Source organism: Pan troglodytes, chromosome 12 (assembly GCF_028858775.2).
Source record: "Pan troglodytes isolate AG18354 chromosome 12, NHGRI_mPanTro3-v2.0_pri, whole genome shotgun sequence".
NCBI classification, from domain to species: Eukaryota; Metazoa; Chordata; class Mammalia; order Primates; family Hominidae; genus Pan; species Pan troglodytes.
In genome coordinates this window covers 11,057,025-11,078,472 of record NC_072410.2, presented here as the reverse complement: position 1 = coordinate 11,078,472, position 21,448 = coordinate 11,057,025, and the positions used below count along the sequence as shown (strand labels likewise).

At 50.0% G+C, this 21,448-nt stretch overlaps 1 protein-coding gene across 3 annotated transcripts in view; it reads left to right on the top strand.

The window, feature by feature from the left end:
* Positions 1 to 21,448, top strand: part of FBLN7 (fibulin 7) — a 103,305-nt gene that overhangs the window by 6,339 nt on the left and 75,518 nt on the right. For all 3 annotated transcript variants that reach the window (XM_063788917.1, XM_001143955.8, XM_525862.9), the window contains exons 2-3: positions 13,897 to 14,056; positions 19,114 to 19,284. In XM_063788917.1, coding sequence (XP_063644987.1) covers positions 13,897 to 14,056; positions 19,114 to 19,284 — 331 coding nt within the window. The remainder of the gene's footprint in view (positions 1 to 13,896; positions 14,057 to 19,113; positions 19,285 to 21,448) is intronic.

Sequence of the window (21,448 nt, the reverse complement as noted above, 5' to 3'; positions counted from 1 at the left end):
TGTTAAAATTGAGTAAACTGAGTCCTCCAACTTTATTATTCCTTTTCAAAATTCCTTTGGCTATTCTAGTTTCTTTGCCTTTTCATTAACATTTCAGAATCAGTTGTCTATGCCTATAAGAAATTCTACTGGGCCGGGCACTGTGGCTCACGCCTGTAATCCCAGCACTTTGGGAGGGCAAGGTGGGCAGACCACCTGAGGTCAGGAGTCCGAGACCAGCCTGGCAAACATGGTGAAACCCCGTCTGTACTAAAAATACATAATTAACCAGGCGTGGTGGCACATGCCTGTAATCCCAGCTACTCAGGAGGCTGAGGCAGGAGAATTGCTTGAACCTGGGAGGCAGAGATTGCATTGAGCCACAAGCTGAGATCGCACCATGGCACTCCAGCCTGGGCAACAAGAGCAAAACTCTGTCTCAAAAACAACAACAACAACAACCAGAAACTACTGGAATTTGTATTGGGATTGCATTAAATCTATAGATCGATTAGAGGAGAATTGGCATCTTAAATGTACTGAGTCTTCCAATCTGTGAACACAAAATGTCTTTCTACTTATTTAGATATTCTTTGGTTTCTTTCATCAGTATATATATATTTTTAGTTTTCAACACAAACATGCTGTGTTAGACTTATACCTAATTATTTCATTTTTGAAGTTTTTTTTTAAAAAAAAATTCATTTCCAAGTGGATATCCCTAGTATGGAGAAATCCAATGGGCTTTTCTGCATTGACCTTGTATCTTGTGACCTTGTGGAACTCGATCATTATTTATAGGGAATTAAAAAAAATACATTTCCAGGGGTTTTTTTACATGGACAATCATGTCATCTATGTATTAGAGCAGTTTTATTTCTTCCTTTCTAATGTATGTGTCATTTATTTATGTATTTAGCCTTATTACATGGACTAAAATTTCAAGTACAGTTTTTAACAGGAGAGCGAACATTCTTGCCTTGTTCTAGAACTTAGGAAGAAAGGATTCGTTTTTTCAACATTAAGTATGTTCTGGCTGTAGGTTTTTTGTAGGTGTTATTTGTCTGGCTAAGGTTTCCTTCTTGTCCTAGTTTGATACAATACTTATTATGAATGGACATTGAATTTTTTCACATGCTGTTCTTCTACTTCACTTGATATGGTCCTGTGGTTTTTCTTTAGTCTGTTAATAAAGTGGATTTTCTGTCTTCTGGAAGAGATGGTGTAGAATTGGTGCCAGTTCCTGAAATGTCTGGTAGAATTTACCAATGAAACCATGTGGGCCTGGAGACTTCTGGAAAGTTTTAACTATGAATTCAATTTCTTAGATACAGAGCTATTTAGGTTGGCAATTTTTCTTCCCTGGGGTGAGTTTTGGTAGTTTGTATCTTTCAAGAAATTGGTCCATAGCACCTCTCTCTTGAGGCACCTACTTCTAAATACTCTGGGGACCACTCCGCATTTCTACACAATTGATCTCCTATAATGACAGATAAGTGCTTTGTTCCATAATCCACTACAGAGCCAAGTAGTCCCCTATGATTAATTTCCTTTCTTGTGTAACTTTTTAATTTTCCTAGAGTTTATTCCCTTTTGCCTCAGTCTGCCGTCTACACAAGCACAATTGTTTCCAGGATCTCCTTCCCAGTCAGTGTTCTGCCAGGGCTGCTTGTCCCTGGAGCCCAGACTCCCCCGGCCTCTCTGCATTCGGCTCCCGCCTTGCTGCTGCCCTCCCTGGGCTCGTGGCCCTGCGGCTACACAGGGGCTTTGGGAGAGAGTCTCTCTGCTATCCTGAGCTGGAGTCTACATTTTCGAGATCACATGTCTTCCTCTTTCTTTGGCTTACTCCCTTATTTTTTTGAACCCATCCTTAGGAAAATGATTTTTAACTCATTATTGCTGGGCTTGTCAAATCACTTGCCTACAGTAGATATCACACTTTTTCTACACGGAAACTTTTAAGCAGCCAACAGTAGCATCATGATCCCGGGTCGTAGGTGGGGGGTCTGCTGTGGCCAAAAAAAAGTGGTGGCTGAATCCTACAGTTGGGAGCAAGGCCAGAGGAGGAAGTGAGAGGAGGAAAGCTGACCCGCGCTCTCTCCGACTCACTGCCCGCCAGCTCTCCTCCCCACTGACTTCCCAGCGAAAATCAAGACCTCGCGCTGGAGCAGGACTTGAGACTTATTTCTTGGTTTGAGAAAAAAAAAAAATGAGCTGAAGGGTGGAAAAATGAAAACAAAAGCTTGCTCCTTTCCGGCCTAGTGTGGCCTGGGAAGTCAGCCCATCAGTGTCAATTTAGCTGCCGATTCGGATTGATTGCTTGGGACTGCCTAGAGTCCAGGTTGAGATGGCTCCTCAGTCACTCTAGAGCTTGGCATGAAAGGACACCATGATTGACAGGGGTATCTGCCCTCATCCTAGCACCAGGAGTGTTCACTAACCCTGAAGTAGAGATTTTAATACTAATGCATGAAGATGAGCTGAAACAGCAGGGGCTTGTGAATCATTCAGATCTATTGATCTGAGATAAATACCGCTATCTAAAATGAGGTATTTCATAAAACAGATATTTGGTGCCTACAATGGCCCAGGCACTGGGAACAAAACAGACAGTGATCTTGCTTTGATTTTAAGAGAGAAGCTCTGGATCTGAAGTTGGCAGGCCAGGGTAGCAATTTGAGCCAAGCTCAGCTGGTCTGCTCTGCTAGTCAGGGCCAGACTCAGCTCATCTGGACTGGCCTTGCTCGTTTGTCTGTAGTCAGCTGCCAAGCTAGCTGGGGCTGGTTGGTCTAGGGCAGTTCATCTGGTGCATGCAGGCTCTGCTCCGTGAGGCCTCTCATCCTCCAGGAGGCTAGCTGGGGCTTTTCTCATGGTGGTTGTGGTGGTGGTGGTGGTGATGGTGGTTGTAGAGCACCAAGACTGAGCAGAAGCTCACAGACTTCTTGAGACCCAGGCTTGGAACTGGAGCATGACTTCCACTGCATCCTGTTGGCCAAAGCAAGCCACAAGTCCAGCCCACATATGAAAGGTGGCAAAACAGACTTCCTTTTTGATGAAAAGAGAGCAGAGTCTCCTTGCATATGGCATTGGCACAGGGAGGAAGACCTGGGGTGATTTTTGCAAATCCTCCATCATAGTGATACAAAGACTTACTCCCACAGGCACCTGTGTTTAGACAGATGGGTGGAATCAGGGCAGGGTGGTGATGGGGAGGTCCTCCTGGCATCTTCTGCTTTCTCTAGCAGCCTCCACTTCTCCCTGGCACATTCAAGAATGAAATCTATGTCCTGTCAAGGGCAGCCCTGATTGCAGAGGAGAATGGAAGTCCCCTTGCTCCCTTGGGGTCATTTCTGGCCCTGGGGGCATTGGGCAGTGAGTGTAAAGGGCCCGATCCACACCATGGCCCACTGGGAAAGGAGACGTGGCCAGCCAGTTCAGTGGTTTCTTGGGCTAGCCTGGAGTCTTTCAATCAGGAACGGATGTCCTCCCAGGTCTGCTCACCCTGGGGAATCCTATTTGGCACTAGACTTGATTCCAGGCAGATCGAGCCAGATGCCTTTGAAGCTGCTCCCCTTCCCTTTGGGTACCAGCCCTCCCTCCATATGCTGGCTCAGACCTGCCTCTCAGCCAGCTGTGCCAGGATCAGGGTCCACTGTTTGGGCACAGCTGTTGACAAAGGCCTGACTGTGCTGGCCACTCTCCCCTGACCCATAGGGGCAAGGGTTTATGCAGCCCTGGGGCTCCAGAGAAGACTCCCAGGGTGGGTTGAACTTTCTTTATCCTTTCAAACTCCCTGCCAGGACTTTCCATGCTCTTCAGTAACTGCCTGAAACCTAAAATAAGGACATGACACACATTTTTGTTAAAGAAAAAATAAGCACCCAAAATTTGACTGGACCCAAACCCATCCATTTGCACAATTCTCAAGTACAATTTGTAACTCAAGTAAGTAAAATGTGTATCTCAAGGAAGTAATCATCTCTCCTCCTGTATATAGGAAAATGTGTTCCTCTCTGGACACCAGAATCTCTCAAAGGAGGCAGCCTCGATGGGAAGTGAGACCCAAGGAACTCAGCGTGGGGCTGGGTGCCTAAGTAGTAAGATTGAGACATGACAGTTGTTCACATCAAAGACCAGAGGCATGGGGGATATTGGTGGTGACTGGGAGGGAACTGGAAAGTCCCTGAGCCACCCTTGGCCCCGTTCTTGCCATCTGGTTGGCCACTATCTGAGACGTTTCCCCGTCTGCTGGAGATCAGTTCCCTCTGGACCTTAGATGGAAGGGGAGGGGGCTATGAGCTCTGGAGCAGCCCTTTCCCATGCGCACCCCATCTCTGAAAGAGGGGCTGGGGTCAGAGAGCAAGACCAGCAACTGGTTGCATTGTCCAGAAAGCCTCAACTGCCCCTGGGGAGCTGAGAGCATCAGATGACTCCCGGGCTGATTTGAACAAAGACAGAGGACCACTGAGCTCCAAGACAGGGGTCTCTGCTGTACCAGAAGAAAAAAAAAAATGCATCCAGAGAAGCATCAGACTGTAGTGTAAAAACATACAAACATGTTAGTATCTCCTGAACGGGTCAGTATCACCTCAGTCCTCCTGCAATTTAGGCCTTTTCTCTGATTGCATGACAAAAAGAATCTTTAACTAGTAAGATAATGTGCTCATCCCACAACTATGTCCTGAGAGGCTAGCACAGGAAAGATGCTGTTCTGGGAGGCCTGAGGCAGCGTAGCAAGTGGTGAAGACTCCCAGGCCTGGCTTGATCTTGGCTCGGATCCTTCCTGGTTGACTGATCTGGGGCAAGTTCCTGCCCCTTGTGAATCAGTTTCTTCCTCTGAACAGTGGAGATAATAGACATTCCCATCTCATGGGGTCATAGTTGAAGAAAATGAATAATATTCAAAGACCAGGTCCATAACAAATGCTAAATACGTGACAGGAGAGAGAAAGATGCAGCTGACACAGTCCCCACTGCCACTTAGCTCACCAGGCAGGAAGAGAAAAACCAGACAAATTAGAAAAGTATCAGAGGGCCAACGATTGCCTAAGCGGGGTGCTGCATTGGAGGGTGGCCACGAGCTACTCCAGGTTAAGCAAGCAGGTAGGGAGCTCTCTAAGGAGGGGACTTCTAAGTCGAAGTGGAAAGACAACTCTAGAGGACTCCACTCTAGAGGACCTGGGGGCAGATTCTCCGGGCAGAGGGCCCAGCCGGTGCAAAGGCCCCAAGGTGGGTATAGCCTGGGGAGGTTCACGGTAAGAGGGCCTGGATTCCGCTGGCAGAACGGATTCCGCTGGATTCCATGGGCAAACGGGAAGGGAAGGGTCAAATGATGGCGGTGTGCCTGAGTACATTGTCAGGGTCCGGGGTCTTGGAGTCTTTATTCTTGGAATAACTAACATGAATGGTGATGATGGCTAAATAAAAAGTGGGGTGTGTTTTCTGATTTTCCTACTCTCTCTAGGGGAAAATCCCAAGTGTTTCTGAGTAGGTTGGCAGTGGTGCAACAGAAATTATCCTCTCCTGTACCACGGCAGTCCTGTCACATCTCTCCTCCCTGCATCCTCACTTGCTTTCGTAAAATCTGTATTTCCCAAAGACAGAGGTCAGAGGCCAGGCTGCATCACGCCCCTGCCTACATCCCACAAGTCTCCTCGCCGCTGAGAGTAAAGGGAAACTCTTCACCATGGAGCTGACAGAATGTCTTAGTTTTTCATTGCTGCCTTGTTTGATTCCTTTTTATCTACTAAACTTTCTCTCCCTTCTATATTCATATTGTGTTAAATCCCAAAAGGAAATAGACAAAATGTGCTGCCATTTTTGCTGGTAGGAGGCTCTCAGGTTGTGAGATGTGAGGAGAAGGCTCAAATACCCGGCTTGTGTACCTAGGAGGGGATTGCAGCTGCTGGATGCCATGTGTGTGGACCCCAAGCTCCTCGCTTGGCTTGGGCATTGGGGACCTCAGAGACTTGCTGAAGATAATACCGAGGCTGTGAAAGGCACAACCCAATCCACAGGTGCAGGTGGCCTCTGGACAAAGGTTAGCTGGGCAGCAAGCAGGTGAAATGGGGAAAGTGAGTTTGGTGGTAAGATGAGCAAGAGATTGTCTTTGGCTCATACTGACGCCATTCCTTCACTCCTCATTCACTCGTTCACTCGTTTGTTCATTCAAATGGGCATCTAGTGTACACTCAGATCCTATTCTCAGTGTCAAGGATTCCAAGTTGTCTAAAATTTGTTTTCTGTCCTCAAGAATGCCAAGCGGCCAGGGGAGAGGTGGCTGGGAGGGTGACCAAAGGCGGACACCAAGGCTTTCAAGGGGGTGCTGTGAGGTGAGAGGATGAATGAGGCAGGACTCACGAAGGTTCTCTGTGCACCCCTCTCTAAGGTGAGTCCAGCCATCTTGTCACACCAGGGGCTGGAGAAGGCACACTGGGTTTTAAATCCTGGATAGGCCACCGTGGCTCAGAGACTTATGTGGCTTCCGCCCCTGTCAAGTGGGTGTTGTAATGGTGCCACGTCCTGTGCTGTCATGGGTTCCTGTGTGAAGTGTGGCCGCAGTGCCGGCTCTTGGCACCCGCTGTTTTTGTCATCGCTCCTGTGGCTGTTTTAAAAACCAGACTGGAATGCGCATGGAGTGTAAATGTAGAATTACAGGCAGCCAGCAGGGTTCAAACTCGAAGTACCCTGAGCATCCTGGGGTGCAGAGCCCCAAAGGGAGGCTCCAGCTGGAGGGCTGGGGTGGTTAATTTTATGTGTCAATTTAGTTAAGACATGGTTTCCAGATATTTGCTCAAACACCAGTCCAGATGTTGCTGAGAAGCGATTGTTTAGATACGACTAGCATTTAAATCAGCAGCCTTTGAGAAAAGCCGATTCGCCTCCTAATGTGGGTGGCCCTCATGCAAAAGACTGAGGTCCCCTGAGGAGGGAGTTGGGTCTCCACACTGCCTTCTGCCTTTGACCTTGAGCTGCAGCATCACCTGCAGCTGGCCCTGGGTCTCCAGCCTGCTCCTGCCCTGCAGAGGTTGGACTTGCCAGCCCCCATAACTGCTCGACAGTTCCTTAAAATTCCTTAAAATTGGACTTGCCAGCCCCCACAACTGCGTGACAATCCCTTAAAATCTCTCTTTCTCTCTCCATATATTAATAAGTATGTTATATATTACAATATTACATATGTATACGTATGCGTGTGTGTATATATAATATATATCTCTTTCTTATTGCTTCTGTTTCTGTAGAGAGTTCTGACTAATCCAAAGGCCTCAGGCAACTCCCCAAGTGAAATTCTCTCACTTCCTCCAGAAGCACCCACTTTCTCTCCTCATATATGTGGGTGCTGAGCAGAGGTCTCTGGCATGAAGAGTAGTCGAGGATTTATAACCCGCCTCTGGCTCGGTTGAAAAATAAAAATAAGTTCTGTAGAAAGCACATTCACGAATTCGACATGACTCAGACGCTGAAGACTCCGAGCCTTGGCCAGCAGGCACACATTTGGCAAGTTGCTCGGTCCTTTCAGAGACCTAAGGCATCAAAACATCTGTGTTCCCATTAACAAAATGCTGACATGACGCATAGCTGTGGCTTGGGAGAAACCAGCGTGGGAGACAGCCCCTCCAAGTCTAGGGGTCATCCGTGGCCATCGGAGGTCTTGGAGCTCTATTGTCACCAAAGAGGCTCTCAAAAGGTGTCACTGTACCAAGACTGTCACTGTGAGGAGGACCATCGAGCCAGGTTACAGGAGAACAGAAGCCCCAGGGACCAGTCCCCATGTTTCCGTACATACCCCTGAAGCTTCTCCGTACCCTCTGTTGCCTTCAGAGCAGGTTCCAGATGAGCCCAAACAGCATGGGGGCCTGGATGGGATGGGAGGGGTCAGGCCTGCTGGCAGGGGACCGGGTGAGCCGGGGGACACACACCCATCTTTGGCTGTGTCCACCCTTGGACCAGGAGGTAGGGTCTGGGGGTACGAAATGTCTCTGGAGGCCCAGCCATCCTGCAAGTGGTAGTCAGTTCTCAGAGGAAGGGAGCCTCCTGATCTCTGAGGAATCTTCCGTGGACCCGCCGGAGTAAACACTGTGCGAGAAGGGGCTGGAGGGGAGATGGACAAGAATTCCCGGAGAAGGGCAGGGGTGGATGGAGCGTTCCATGGGCCTTCTTGCTTCCAAGAGCCTTAAAACCAGCTCCTCCCCTCGCCCAGCTCTCAGCACTGGTCTGCGTCTTCCAGAACCATCCATGCCACCTCTACTCCAGCTTGGAAAAACCTGGATGGGGTGACATCTGTTGTTCCTTCTCTAACTGGTTCTCTGCAAACATTGCCATTGGTGTCAAGTTAGATGAAGTACTCACCCCTTTAAAGAGTTTCATAACAGAAACGGTAAACCTTGATATTTTTCTACTCAAAGATGGAAGGTTTCACTGCATGTCTCCTCTTAGTTCCATTTCAAAGAAGTTATTAATTCAAAGAAATGGAAACTATTCGTCATTATTTATTGTCAATGACATAAGTTGGGCCACAAATGGTTTTGAGGGGATGAAAATTTATACCATTTGAGGGGATCTCTCTAAGAAAAAGATTTAAAACGGGGCGCCTCAAGAGCCCTGGAAGAGGCCTGGGAAAGTGAGGACCCAGACATGGCAGCTTCCTCAGCTTCGAGGGGACGGTCTCTGGAACACGCTCTGTCCTTCCTGGGGTGCAGGGGCCTCCCCTTGCTGCCCTGTCTGGATCTGACCTTCACCCAATCCCACCTTGGAGAGTGGGAGGTCAGCTTTGAGGGCTGTGCAGAGCCTGGGGTTGCTTTTCACAGTTGGGACCTGGAACCCTGAGATGGGAAAGCCTCGCCCAAAAGCCAGCCCTTCACTGAGCAGCAGGTGGACCGCCCTTGAGGGTCCGGCCGGCTTCCTGTCCATCCCACAGCCCCTCACAGCACCCTTGGCCTGACCTCGGCAAGGGCCACATGTGCATGGAAGGAAATGACCTGCTTCCATGCATGGCTCAGAGCAGGGGAGGGTGGTGGGTTTGGGAGGGGAATGGCAGACAACTGTGGCTGTGGGCAAGGAGCCCCCTGCCCAGACTGAAAAGAGTGCATTGAGGAATGAGAATTGAGACTCAGAGACAGGCCGGTGGCTCTGCTCGTTAACATGAAAATGATGCCACAGCCAGTGTTGAGGGGAAAGAGCTGACATAGAGCCTGCATCCTGTGTGGCTGCGTGGTGACGTCTGTGCAAGGGAGCACCTGTGTCTAACCCAAGACTTGAAACCCAACGAAAAGCTAACAGTGGTTGTCTCTGGTTGTGGGACTTGTTCTTTGTTTGAATGCATTTTTCTGTATTTTGAATTGTTTTGCAGAGATTATGCTTTCTTTTTATGATCAAGCAAAATGATAAAGCTTTCTCAGCTTGGCAAAAGGGGGCACTGGGGTCTCAGGCCCCTCACACGACCTCATTTGTCCCCATAATGTGGGTCTCATGGGTGCATGTCTTGGTATGTAAGGATTCCAGCTTCATCATCTAGCTTTGCAAAGGAGCTCGGTGATGCCTGTGCCTATGCCAATCTCAGGTGACAGATGAGCATGGCATCCAGGACCGGCCCTGTTAGGAGCAGCTGCAGCTCAGACCCTCAAACTTCATGTCAAAGGCACGGATACTCTCTGCTTCTCGGGCTCCCTGGCCCCAACCCCGGCATGCTGGCTTGCCGAGAGCAGCAAGATGCTTCCTTGTACCACACTCTTTCATCAGCCTCACTCCAGAGAGGTTGGAGGCTGGGATGGGCCACAGCCTCCTCACCTTCCCTCGGCAAGTCAGCCTGCAGCCTTTCTGTCTCCCTCCCCGCCTGGGATGGAGATGCAGCCTTGGTTTGCTTGGTCTTGAAGATGTTTAAGGTTTTTCCGTGGTAACTGGCAAGCTGGGCACATCTCACCCTCAATGAGCACTGGGAAGAAAGCAGCTGGCGCCTGTTGCCCACGGAGCAGGAAGTGCCACCGGAAGCAGAGGGCAGTTGTGCCCGGAGCCAGCAGCACTGGGGTTAGAAATACTTGGCTGCCCAGCGGCCAAGTAGAAGACAAGACCCTGTCCCTCCACACACACTCCCCTGCTTCCTTTACTTCCTGGAGCCCCAGGCCATCACCCCAGGTTCCTGGCAGTATGCTTGCCCTTCCCAGCACAGCCTTTGGCACAGATTTCTCCCGGCTTCAAAACTGAGCCCTCCATGTACCCGGGGCAGCTGCGGCTCCGTGAACCCACTTTCAGCTGTCAGGGCCTGGCCAGCTCGTAGCGCAGGAGGCAGCTGCTTGCCTGGCTGGATGTGGGCAAGGACGTCTCCTCCACCTTCCCTTCACGCCTCCTGCCCCCGCTGCCCAGGTGCCCAACCTGAACTTTGCACGGGAGTGAGAAATCTACTGTGGGGCATTTGGGCTCAGTCCTATCAATCCCTAGTGCAAATTCATCAATAAGATCATTCACCACACAGGAGCCTGTGAGAACAAAGGAGGCAGTCCATTGGGGTGGCCGGCGGGGCTGGGTGGGAGTCAGACTTCCTGGCCTGGCTCTACTGCTCCTAAGCCCCATGATTTGGGGGAAGGTGTTTGACTTTCAGCCTCCATATCTTTCTCTATGAAATGGAGACAAGCCCCGTTTCTCCACAGGGTTGCTGCCAGCCAGTAGCTGAACTATTCTTTGTTACAGCGAAGAAGCTCTTTGTAGACTGAAGTACACAAATGCAATTGACATATAAACCATGAAGTCATCTATAAAAGCAGAGCCCCCCTTTTTTAAGGAAGGGGACGTGGGTGTGGGAAATCAGGTTTGGGTGGCAGGGCTGCACGGTGCTGGGCAGGTACGGGGTTGCAGGAGGTCGCTCCTGAGTGCCCCAGGACCTGCGTGGGAGGGACCACAATGTGGGAGTAGGAAGGAAAACAAACCAAACTTCTCTTCCGAGCAATTGCGTTTGGGGCTGTGCCTCGTCAGGCCCTGGGTATGGTGGAGGCCCAGGAGCCCCCGGGATTAACGAATTCCAGGGGCAACTGGGGATTCAACTGTGTCAAAAGCATCCATTCAGTCTGGCCAGTGAGTCATCTGTTTGGTGAAATCTCCACGGTGCAGAGGCCTGGCAGCCTCCCTGGGAGAGCAGCACTGGCTCCATTCCCACCGCGGTGGTGGTGGTGGTTGTGGTTGTGGTGCTTCGTTGGTGAGGCTGGAAGCCACCCTGGCTGTGGGGGCCACACACCTCCCTGCCACTTTACTGTCGCACTGTATTTTAGAGAGTTTTTTTGAATTATAAAACCAATCCTCAGTAGAAAAAAAATTAAGTAGAAAAAATAAAATTAAGGCTGGGTGCGGTGGCTGACACCTGTAATCCCAGCACTTTGGGAGGCCGAGGCAGGCAGATCACCTGAAGTCAGGAGTTCGAGACCAGCCTGGGCAACATGGCAAAGCCCCATCTCTACTAAAAATACAAAAATTAGCGGGGCATGGCGGCGGGCACCTGTAATCCCAGCTACTAGGGAGGCTGAGGCATGAGAATCACTTGAACCCGGGAGGTGGAGGTTGCAGCGAGTTGAGATTGTGCCATTGCACTCCAGCCTGGGTGATAGAGTGAGACTCTATCTCATTAAAAAAAAATTAAATTAAATTAAAACATAATCCATAAGCCTATCCCTAAAGATAACCATCATCATTGTCTTGATGTGTCTCCTGTCTCCTGTGCAGGCAGCAGAGTCCAGGCTGTGCTGTTGTAACACACAGCCCCCAGTGAATGTGAATGGCCTTAGTAGAGACCTGCTTGCTCCACAAGGCCGAGGTCCCATCCCTCCCCACTTGATTCACCCCTCCTTTACTATTTTTCATGTCCTGGCTCTTTTTCTTAATTAGGTAATTAATTTTTTTGAGGCAGGGTCTCACTCTGTCACCAAAGCTGAGTACAGTGGTGCAATCATGACTCACTGCAGCCTCAACCTCCCAGGCTCAAGTGATCTTCCTGCCTACAGGCACGCACCACCATGCCCAGCTAATTTTTTATTTTTTGTAGAGACAGGGTCTCAGTCTGTTGCCCAGGGTGGTCTTGAACTCCTGGATGCAAGTGATCCCAAAGTGCTAGGATTACAGGCGTGAGCCACTGCACCCAGTCTGTTCTGGTTCTTTGGTTCTTTTTTTTTTTTTTTTGAGACGGAGTCTCGCTCTCGCCTAGGTTGGAGTGCAGTGGCGCGATCTCGGCTCACTGCAGGCTCTGCCCCCCGGGGTTCACGCCATTCTCCTGCCTCAGCCTCCTGAGTAGCTGGGACTACAGGCACCCGCCACCTCACCCAGATAATTTTTTGTATTTTTAATAGAGACGGGGTTTCACTGTGTTAGCCAGGATGGTCTCGATCTCCTGACCTCGTGATCCGCCCGCCTTGGCCTCCCAAAGTGCTGGGATTACAGGCGTGAACCACCGCGCCCAGGCTGTCCTGGTTCTTAAAGGCAGTTGAGATTGGAAATATTTAGTTTGGTTTTGTTGTTGTTGTTGTTTTTGAGATAGGGTTTCAATGTTATCCAGGCTGGAGTGCAGTGATGTGATTGCAGCTCACTGCAACCTCCCTCCCAGGCTCAGGCAATCCTCCCACCTCAGCCTTCCAAGTAGCTGGCACTACAGGCATACATCACCGGGCTCGGCTAATTTTTTTGTTTTTAATTATTTTATTTTATTTTATTTATTATTTTGAGACAGAGTCTTGCTCTGTTGCCCAGCCTGGAGTGCAGTGGTGCAATCTCGGCTCACTGCAACCTCTGCCTCCCAGGTTCAAGCGATTCTCCTGCCTCAGCCTCCCGAGTAGCTGGGATTACAGGCACCTGCCACCATGCCCGGCTAATTTAAACAATATTTTTAGTTGAGACTGGGTTTCACCATGTTGGCCACACTGGTTTCGAACTTCTGACCTCACATGATCCGCTCGGCTCAGCCTCCCAAAGTGCTAGGATTACAGGCGTGAACCACCGAGCCTGGCTGAATTTTTAAATTTTTTTGTAAAGATGAGGTCTCACTATATTGCACAGGTTGGTCTCGAACTTCTGGCCTCAAGCAATCCACCCACCTTGACCACCCAAAGTGCTGGGATTACAGGCATGAGCCACCGTACCCGGCCAGGAAACCTTGAGAATTTTAGCATTAAGTAGAATGCTGGCACCTCCGGAGAGTGGCCATCTGTCATCTAGAAGACATCACTAGAAACTAACACTGCCGATGCCTTGATCTTGGACTTCTAGCCCCAGAACTGTGAGGAAATAAGTTTCTGTTGTTTGAACAAGCAAACAAAAAGTATGATGCTTGATGCTGCTTTAAGTTAGGTAGCCTTTATCATGATAAGCATGATCCTCCATTTTCTGCCTTTCTATGGCTTAAAAAAAATCATCAGAACGAACATTGACTTTTATTGAATGCCTCTTTAACTGTAGTGGGTTTTTTTTTCTTATTTCCCATGTTATATGTCTTTAAAGAATAGGAACCATTGGGCATTCCTGTTTTGCCTGTTTTACATGTATTATTGGCCCTTTGCTTTTAAAAATGTCTAAGAGTGACAGAAAGAAAATGTTTGCCAAGGCCGAGGGTTTTCAGAGCATTAACTTAGAGTGAAGAATTAGAGAGAATCTCTCAGAGTGGCAGCGTAGTGATTATAAGGCTCTTTGGGTTCAAATAACTGTTCATCCACCCGGTCATTTAGAGTCATCCGTCCTGCCTGCATTTTGTTTTTGTCAAGGGGTGAACTGGGGCTACCATATGTGTGCTTGGGGCTGTCCAGCGGCAGGTCACTTTTACGTTGCGTTTAGTGAGCTTCAAACGCGGTTTGGACCCCGTGGCTTCGGTGATTTCGGAAGCTCAGACGAGCATGTGAGACTGAGTCAGTCTCAATGGGTGGTGGTGGCGATGTCTTCTCTCCGCAGAACTGTCTCAGCAAACAGCAGCTCCTCTCGGCCATCCGCCAGCTGCAGCAGCTGCTGAAGGGCCAGGAGACACGCTTCGCCGAGGGCATCCGCCACATGAAGAGCCGGCTGGCCGCGCTGCAGAACTCTGTGAGCAGGGTGGTCCCAGATGCCCTTCCAGGTGGGTCCCCACGTCGGCACTGCTGGGGTGGCAGCGCAGCACTCAAGCACTCTCCCCGAGATGCTCCCAGCCGGAGGCCCCCTCGTCACCCCTCACCCTTCCCCCATCACCTTCCATCTTCCAACTGTGGCCCCCCTTATTTATTTATTTATTTATTTATTCATTCATTTATTTATTTATTTGAGACGGAGTCTCGCTCTGTCCGTCGCCCAGGCTGGAGTGCAGTGGCGCGATCTCGGCCCACTGCAAGCCCCGCCTCCCGGGTTCACACCATTCTCCTGCCTCAGCCTCCCGAGTAGCTGGGACTACAGGCGCCCACCACCGGGCTCAGCTAATCTTTTGTATTTTTAGTAGAGACGGGGTTTCACAGTGTTACCCAGGATGGTCTCGATCTCCTGACCTTGTGATCCGCCCGCCTCAGCCTCCCAAAGTGCTGGGATTGCAGGCGTGAGCCACCGCGCCGGGCCAATCTGTGGCCCATTTGTAAGCCTGGTTGGTGGCAGTGGGGGTGGGGTGAGCACATTAGAAAGGCAGTTGCCCTCTTTCTTCTCCCTCAGCCTGAATGTCACCCCTTTTCTTCTTAAGCCTTTTCATTCTGGCCTTAACAACTATCATGTCTTCATACTGACCAAACTGTTGCAAGGCGCCACTTTTAGGTCTCGCACTGCTTTTCCCTTCCCCATCCACAAGTTGGATCCAGTTTTGGTTTTGTTTTCATTTTTGATTTTATTTTAATATAATTTTTTAGAGCAGTTTTAAGTTCATAGCAGAGTGGAAAGCACTGAGTTCCTCCACACCCTCTGTGCGTGCACACACGCACACGCGCACACACGCGCGCACGCACGCGCACACAAGCGCACACACGCGCGCGCACACGCACACACACGCACACACGCGTGCACACACACACCCCCAGCCCGCGCCAGTGCAATACACTGGTTCCAGTCCATGACCAAGGTTGGCTCCAGTGCTTCAGGCGTGAAAGTGCACCCTCCAGGGAGTCCCCATTAGTACCAGGACGGTTGGGAGGGAAGGGCTGCTGAGGACAAGCTCCACTTGTCTGATGAGGCTACAGCCGACACCCCAGACTCCCTCCCATGAGGGCAGGACTCTGACAGACACAGGGGCACTTTTTCATGCTTGCCCTGTAACAGCTTTCACACCGCCAAGACCCAGAGATTGGCGGCTGGTTTCCTCCGGTGTCTTAGGGTGCTGGGGGGCAGGGGCCAGTCATCATGTTCATTCAAAGTCAGGAGCCTGTGGAATATCTGACATCATTTACTCACTGCAGACACATTTATCAAGGGCTGTCTTTGTTGAGTGAGTTGAAGTTTCCTGGGGAAGGCGTTGGATTTCCTACCTTCTCGGAGATGATGGTGGCAAATCCAGCTCTCAACGGCACTGAGTCCGTTCCTGTTTTCCTTGGCTCCACAGCTGCAGAAATAACCACCAGCCAAGCCTCACACTTTCCAAGGCACTGTGAGGCCCAAGCCCTCACTGGGGCTCCACACACCCCAACTCCACGGGGCAGGCAGGGTGTCTTTCCTTCCTGCTCCAGATGGGGAAACTGAGGCCAAGACAAGTAAGTTAGCGGTCAGAGGTCCCTGATCTAGTGATTTTTTTTTTCCTGCTCAAGGCCTGACTCCACAAAGCCTTCCTTGTTTTCATGGGGTCAGAGCTGCCTGCGGTCCCTGGGAGTTTCAGTGGAGCCCACAGGGAATGTTATACAATTCCCCTGCCCATGTGAGAGGACCCTGCCCGCTGGACAGATAGAAAGGCAGTTATTATTACATTATTCATCCTCCTTCCCAAGATTCAGGGGCTTTCATCTCTGAAATGTACAACATTTTTTAAAGTGCCAAATTCCCTTTTTAAAAAATTGCCATCATGTATTGTATCTCTAAGTGTGTGGGGGACCCCGTGCTGGGTACTTTATGCGTGCAGAGGCTGATCCTGTGACAGCCCTGCAGAGGACAGGCAGCTGTCAGGATCCCTTTTCAGGGTGTGGTGGGGGTTGGGCCCGCACCTGGAGGAAAGCCAGACACCTGCCCAGATCAAATGGCACATAGTGGGAAAACTACCTTATTGCTTTTTAAAAGAGAGACAAGGTCTCGCTCTGTCACCCAGGCTGGAGAGCAGTGGAGTGATCCTAGTTCACTGCAGCCTCCCAGGCTCAAGCGATCCTCTCACCTCAGCCTCCTAAGTAGCTACGACTACAGGTGCACACCACTGCACCTGATTTTGAAAATTTTGTAAAGATGGGGTCTCACTATGTTGCCCAAGCTGATCTTGAACTCCCAGGCTCAAGCAATCCTCCAGCCTCAGCTTCGCAAAGTGCTGGGATTACAGGCAGGTGCTCCCGTGCCAGGCCTGTTTTGCCTTTTTTTTTTTTAAGGGAATTTGCTGGGAGTCAGGAAGAATAATTTCCAGTTCTGGAGAATTCTTGGTCTTCCTCTCTGGCTTCCATATGAAGTACCTCCCTCCTGTTTCCTGGGTGCATCATCACAACCCATCAGCTTCAGGGTTCATCCAGAGCAGCCTCAGCGGATTCATGTCCCCATGTTGCTGAGACTGCTTAACTGTGGGTCTCACTCCTTACATGCTAACTTCACCTCGGAAGGCGCAGGGAGCTTCGCTGTGGCTCTGCACACTCAGTAGGATGTGCTTCTCGCCAACAGAATCAACCAAAGGACACGTTCTCCTTCTGTCACTAGAGAAGGGCCTTCAGCTCCCATTTGGGATGTGACTACAAATTGATTTTTAATTAATTTGTATCCATTAATCCACTCCATTCACATTTATTAAGCATCTATTAAGTGCCAGATACTGTTCAATCTATTCAGGTGTATTTGTGAGTTGCAGGTAGTTTTCTTTTGTCGAGGTTTTTAAAGATTTTTCATCCCCAAAGAGACCCTACTATTTTCCCCCAATGCATTTTAAAACTCTTTAACACAATAAAGTACTAGATGTAAAAAAAAAAAAAGGAACTATAAAGCAATTTATTTCAGAGGCTGAGGCAGAACCCCTGGAGCAGCCGAGTCCTGGGATGTGAGCTCTCACTCGCTTGCTACTCACAAGGTTATTACCACTGGGGGCCAACTTGGAGCTTTACTCAAGGAAGGCGATGCAGCAATGGGCAGATATTCCCCAATCACCAAAGGCCACCGAGCATCCTCGGAGGGTCCGGCACCTCCCTCCGCCCCAGCTCAGGCTGCCACGGCTGCTCCTCAAAGAACCCCAGGTTGTGTCCGGCCCAGGTGGGATTTTGGGCAGGGCTACACCATCCTGCCAGCTGCACTCCTGGACAGGGAGGCCCATCATGCTCCTTAGTGGCCTCTGGTCCAGGACACCCCTGATCAGTGCATCCTCATGGGGGATGCTCAGTGACTCTGTCACTTGCTTTGACCTGCACAGTTGAAGCAACAGTTCTGTTTGTGCCTGTTTAAAATATGAACATGGCAAATGACACTTGGAATTTACCTTAAATGCGTTTCAGAAGTGGCTCTGAATTTCCATCTAAACTGAATCCAAATCCAAGCCATCCTAACTTTGGGCATTCCCTCGTCGCCCATGCGTGATGCTCTGTTGCAAAAAGAAGAGGAACAGGCTAGCTTCACTCCGTCTCTCTCCAACCACATCAGTCCTTCGGGAAATCTTCACAGAGCAGCCAGGATTCGAACCATGTCCCTCATGCTCAGCTACTACCCTGGCCTGAGCTTCCCTCCCCTTCCTCTTGTACGGGCACTTCACAATCAAACCGCAGCAGGAGTGCTGCTGAGAGTCAGGCTGCTTCCTGCCTGGGCTCAAACCTCCAGGGGCCCGGTCTCACACGGAGAACAAGTTGCATGGCCTTTTTGTTTTCTTTCCAATGCCCCGTGTAACTCTGAGCTGTCTTGATCCTGTTGCCTGACTCATGTCTAACTACTTTCCACCTCGTCCACTCTATTCCAGTCCTGTTGCCTCCTTGACATTCCTCAGACCTGCCAGGCACATCCCCACCTCAGGATGTTTGACCAGCTGTCCCTCTGCCCTCCCCAGACATCTGTCTGGCTGTGCCTTCACCTTCAACTCGTTCTGGTGAGGCCTGCCCTGACCACTGTATTCAAAATGATGCCCTCTCTCCGGCATCTCCAGCATCATTCCCTGCTTTCATTTTCTACATGGCCCCACACTTCGCCATTGCTTATTATCTCCCCTGCTAGATGGTGGGCTTCCTGAGGGTTGGGTTTTGTCTATTTTGTTCATGGATATAGCCCAAGTCCCTAATATAGTGCCTGGCACATAGTAAAGATGCAATAAATAAGGCTCCATTCATTCATTTGTTCAAGAATGATTTCTGATTTATCCAGTATTCACTATGTGCCAGGCAGTGGGCTGGTGCTGGGGATACACAGGAACATAGGCCAGATGCATTCTGATGGAGAGGACTGACAACATATCTAGAAAGAGGCAAGTCAATAAGAAAGTTCGGATGGTTACAGATACTGAGAAGACAGCAGAGTGAGCGCCTGGGGAAGAGTGTCTGGGGGGGTCTGGGTTAGGCACGGTGGCCAGGGAACACGCGGGGAGGTGGTGGCATATGAGTGGAGACCAGGAGAGTGAGAAGGAGCCAGGTGTGGAAGCTCTGAGGAAAGAACATTCCAGGCAGAGAGAAGAGCAAAATCCCAGGCCTGGAGCTGGGGCTGAGCCCGGCCTGTTCAGGAGACCTAAAGAAACCCAGTGGGGTTGGAGCTCCAGAAAATCAGAGTGAGTAGGTGGCAGTGATGAAGCAGATCATTGCAGGGTGGGCCTCCCATGCTTCGAGCCCTTGCACACAGCACTTAGTGTCTCTGAGCCCCAGTCTCATCACCTTTTGCTAAGCAGGCATCGTACCACCCAACCCCAAGAGAGCTTTGAGGACTTGATGAGACGCAGCATGCAGAATGACCAGCACAGTGCACAGCCTGCAGCAGGCATGCAACAGAGGGCACTTCAAGATGGGAAGTCCTGTAATTCAGTAATGTCTAAGGGCTATGTCCAGGATGAGCAGCTCGTAATCCTTCCATCTCTCCTTACAGTTTCCTGCCCGGCTCTGAACACCCCCGCAGACGGCAGAAAGTTTGGAAGCAAGTACTTAGTGGATCACGAAGTCCATTTTACCTGCAACCCTGGGTTCCGGCTGGTCGGGCCCAGCAGCGTGGTGTGTCTTCCCAATGGCACCTGGACAGGGGAGCAGCCCCACTGTAGAGGTATCGTCTCTCCTTCCCATCCCACTGCGCTGGACCCATCACAGCATAGCAAGGGTTTCTTGCACAGAAAGGGTCATTGCTTGGAACATTTTCTGCTTGGTTCTTTAATCATTCCTCAACCACAGAACAGCAGCCAATGTGCCTGATCACTCACCTCCATGCCGGGTTGGCGCTGGTCTCTATCTGTATGAGCTCACTATATCTTCACAATAATTTAGTCTTGTTTTGCATATGGGGCACACAGAGGTTCAAGAACTTGCCTAAGGTTACACAGCTAGGGGGTGGGGGGCACAGTTAAGATGCTTCACACCTGGACACTCTGACCCCAGAGTCTGCGCTCCTTCACACCACTCTCTGCTCTGGACACCAGTGACTTGTTCTTATCAATGTGAGGGCAAGAAGCTGCTCATGGGTTGGGGAAAGGGACCAGAGGAAGGTACTGCAGGATGATGTTGCTGTGGCTGCTCCGTTCTGGGCCTGCAGTCTGTCTGTGAGGCTGCCGGTAACCTCTGGGGCTGAGGAAACTCCTCAGGTGTCCTTTCTGTCTGCATTGGGACTTGGTATCAACAGGCTCCAGGAGAGTCCACTGTGTGGGGGAGGCATGAGAAGGCTTCTGTCTGTGCTAGGTTTAAAAACAGCACTTTTTTGATATAGAGGAAAATCAGCCTTGGCACAAAAAATCTGTTGGCTTTTCAAAAACCCATGGTCAAAAAAATCTTGGCTACCAGTCACCAGTCATTTTCAGAGCAAGGTTCGTGGGACATCTGCTGAGGCAGAATGTCCATGATTCTAGCCAAAGAGTTGAAGGAGAAACATGGACATTATATAAACAAGAAGATTGCAAAGAGCAGAGTACAGAGAGGACTTTGTTTTTGTTTTTGTTTTTGTTTGAGACAGAGTCTCGCTCCATTGCCCAGTCTGGAGTGCAGTGGCATAATGTCAGCTCACTGCAACCTCTGCCTCCCGGGTTCCAGCGATTCTCCTGCCTCAGCCTCCTGAGTAGCTGGGACTACAGGTGCCCACCACCACGTTCAGCTAACTTTCGTATTTTTAGTAGAAAAGGGATTTCACCATGTTGGCCAGACTGGTCTCCAACTCCTGGCTTCAAGTTATCTGCCTGCCTCGGCCTCCCAAAGTGCTGGGATTACAGGTATGATCCACCACACCTGGCCAAGAGAGGACTTTGGATGCTTAAATTACTTGAAAACATAGAGGAACTCCAGAAAGTATGCCATCCCTAAAGATGAGTATGGATTGCCATGAGAAGCTCAGGGAAACCAGAATCACATTTACAATTTAGGCTTCTCTTTCCTGACCCCTGGAAAGAGTGATGATGGTTCAAAGGTTGATGACCGGCTCTCAGACCCACTTAGGAACCAGTCAGGAAGTACAAGTCATGTAACATGCGAACAAAACAGGGGAAATGCCAATATCTGGTATTTACTTACTTGACTCTGAAAGATCTCAAGCCAGGTTAAGCACCTCCTGGGTGATAAGCCATGGCGGGGGAGATGGGTACACACAGATATTTCAGTTTTATTGCTTTGGGCGTCAGTATTTTTAACTTACAGATTGAGTGACAGACCCTGGTTGGTTTCCTTCTCGGTCTACTCAGCACTTTCAGGACCCATTTGCATTACCACGTGCAGTCTGCTCCAGTGCCTCTGATAGCTGCCTCGTCCTCTCTGGGGTGCACCCCCACATCTGATCTGTCCACCCCCTGCCATAGGCACCTGATTGCAGTCAACTCCCGGCCACCACAAACAATGTTGACAAGGCCTTCTTATCGCCCTACTTTGTCTCTGGGCTGTGTATCTGTGGCTGGAGGGGGCCCGCTGGCTTCAGGCTCGCTTTGAACTGAGCACTGCCTGCCACTCAGCAGAAGGGCTGCACCTGCCCACGCGCCCCCAAGCGGTGCTGCAAGTGAAAGCACATCTTACTTATGTGTGTGCTGTTTTTTCTTGCTTGCTCAGATATTATCCAAATATTCTGTCCTCAATGGCGACATACTACAATGCACATCATGTGATTAAAATGAAAAGATGAGTTCATCAGAGAAGATAGCAGAAAGAATGCCTTTTTAGGGAGATGATAGATACAAAACACTGGAGGCCCAGAAACATAGTCGTGAGAAGTGACTCAAGCAAAGGAACACGTGGTTACT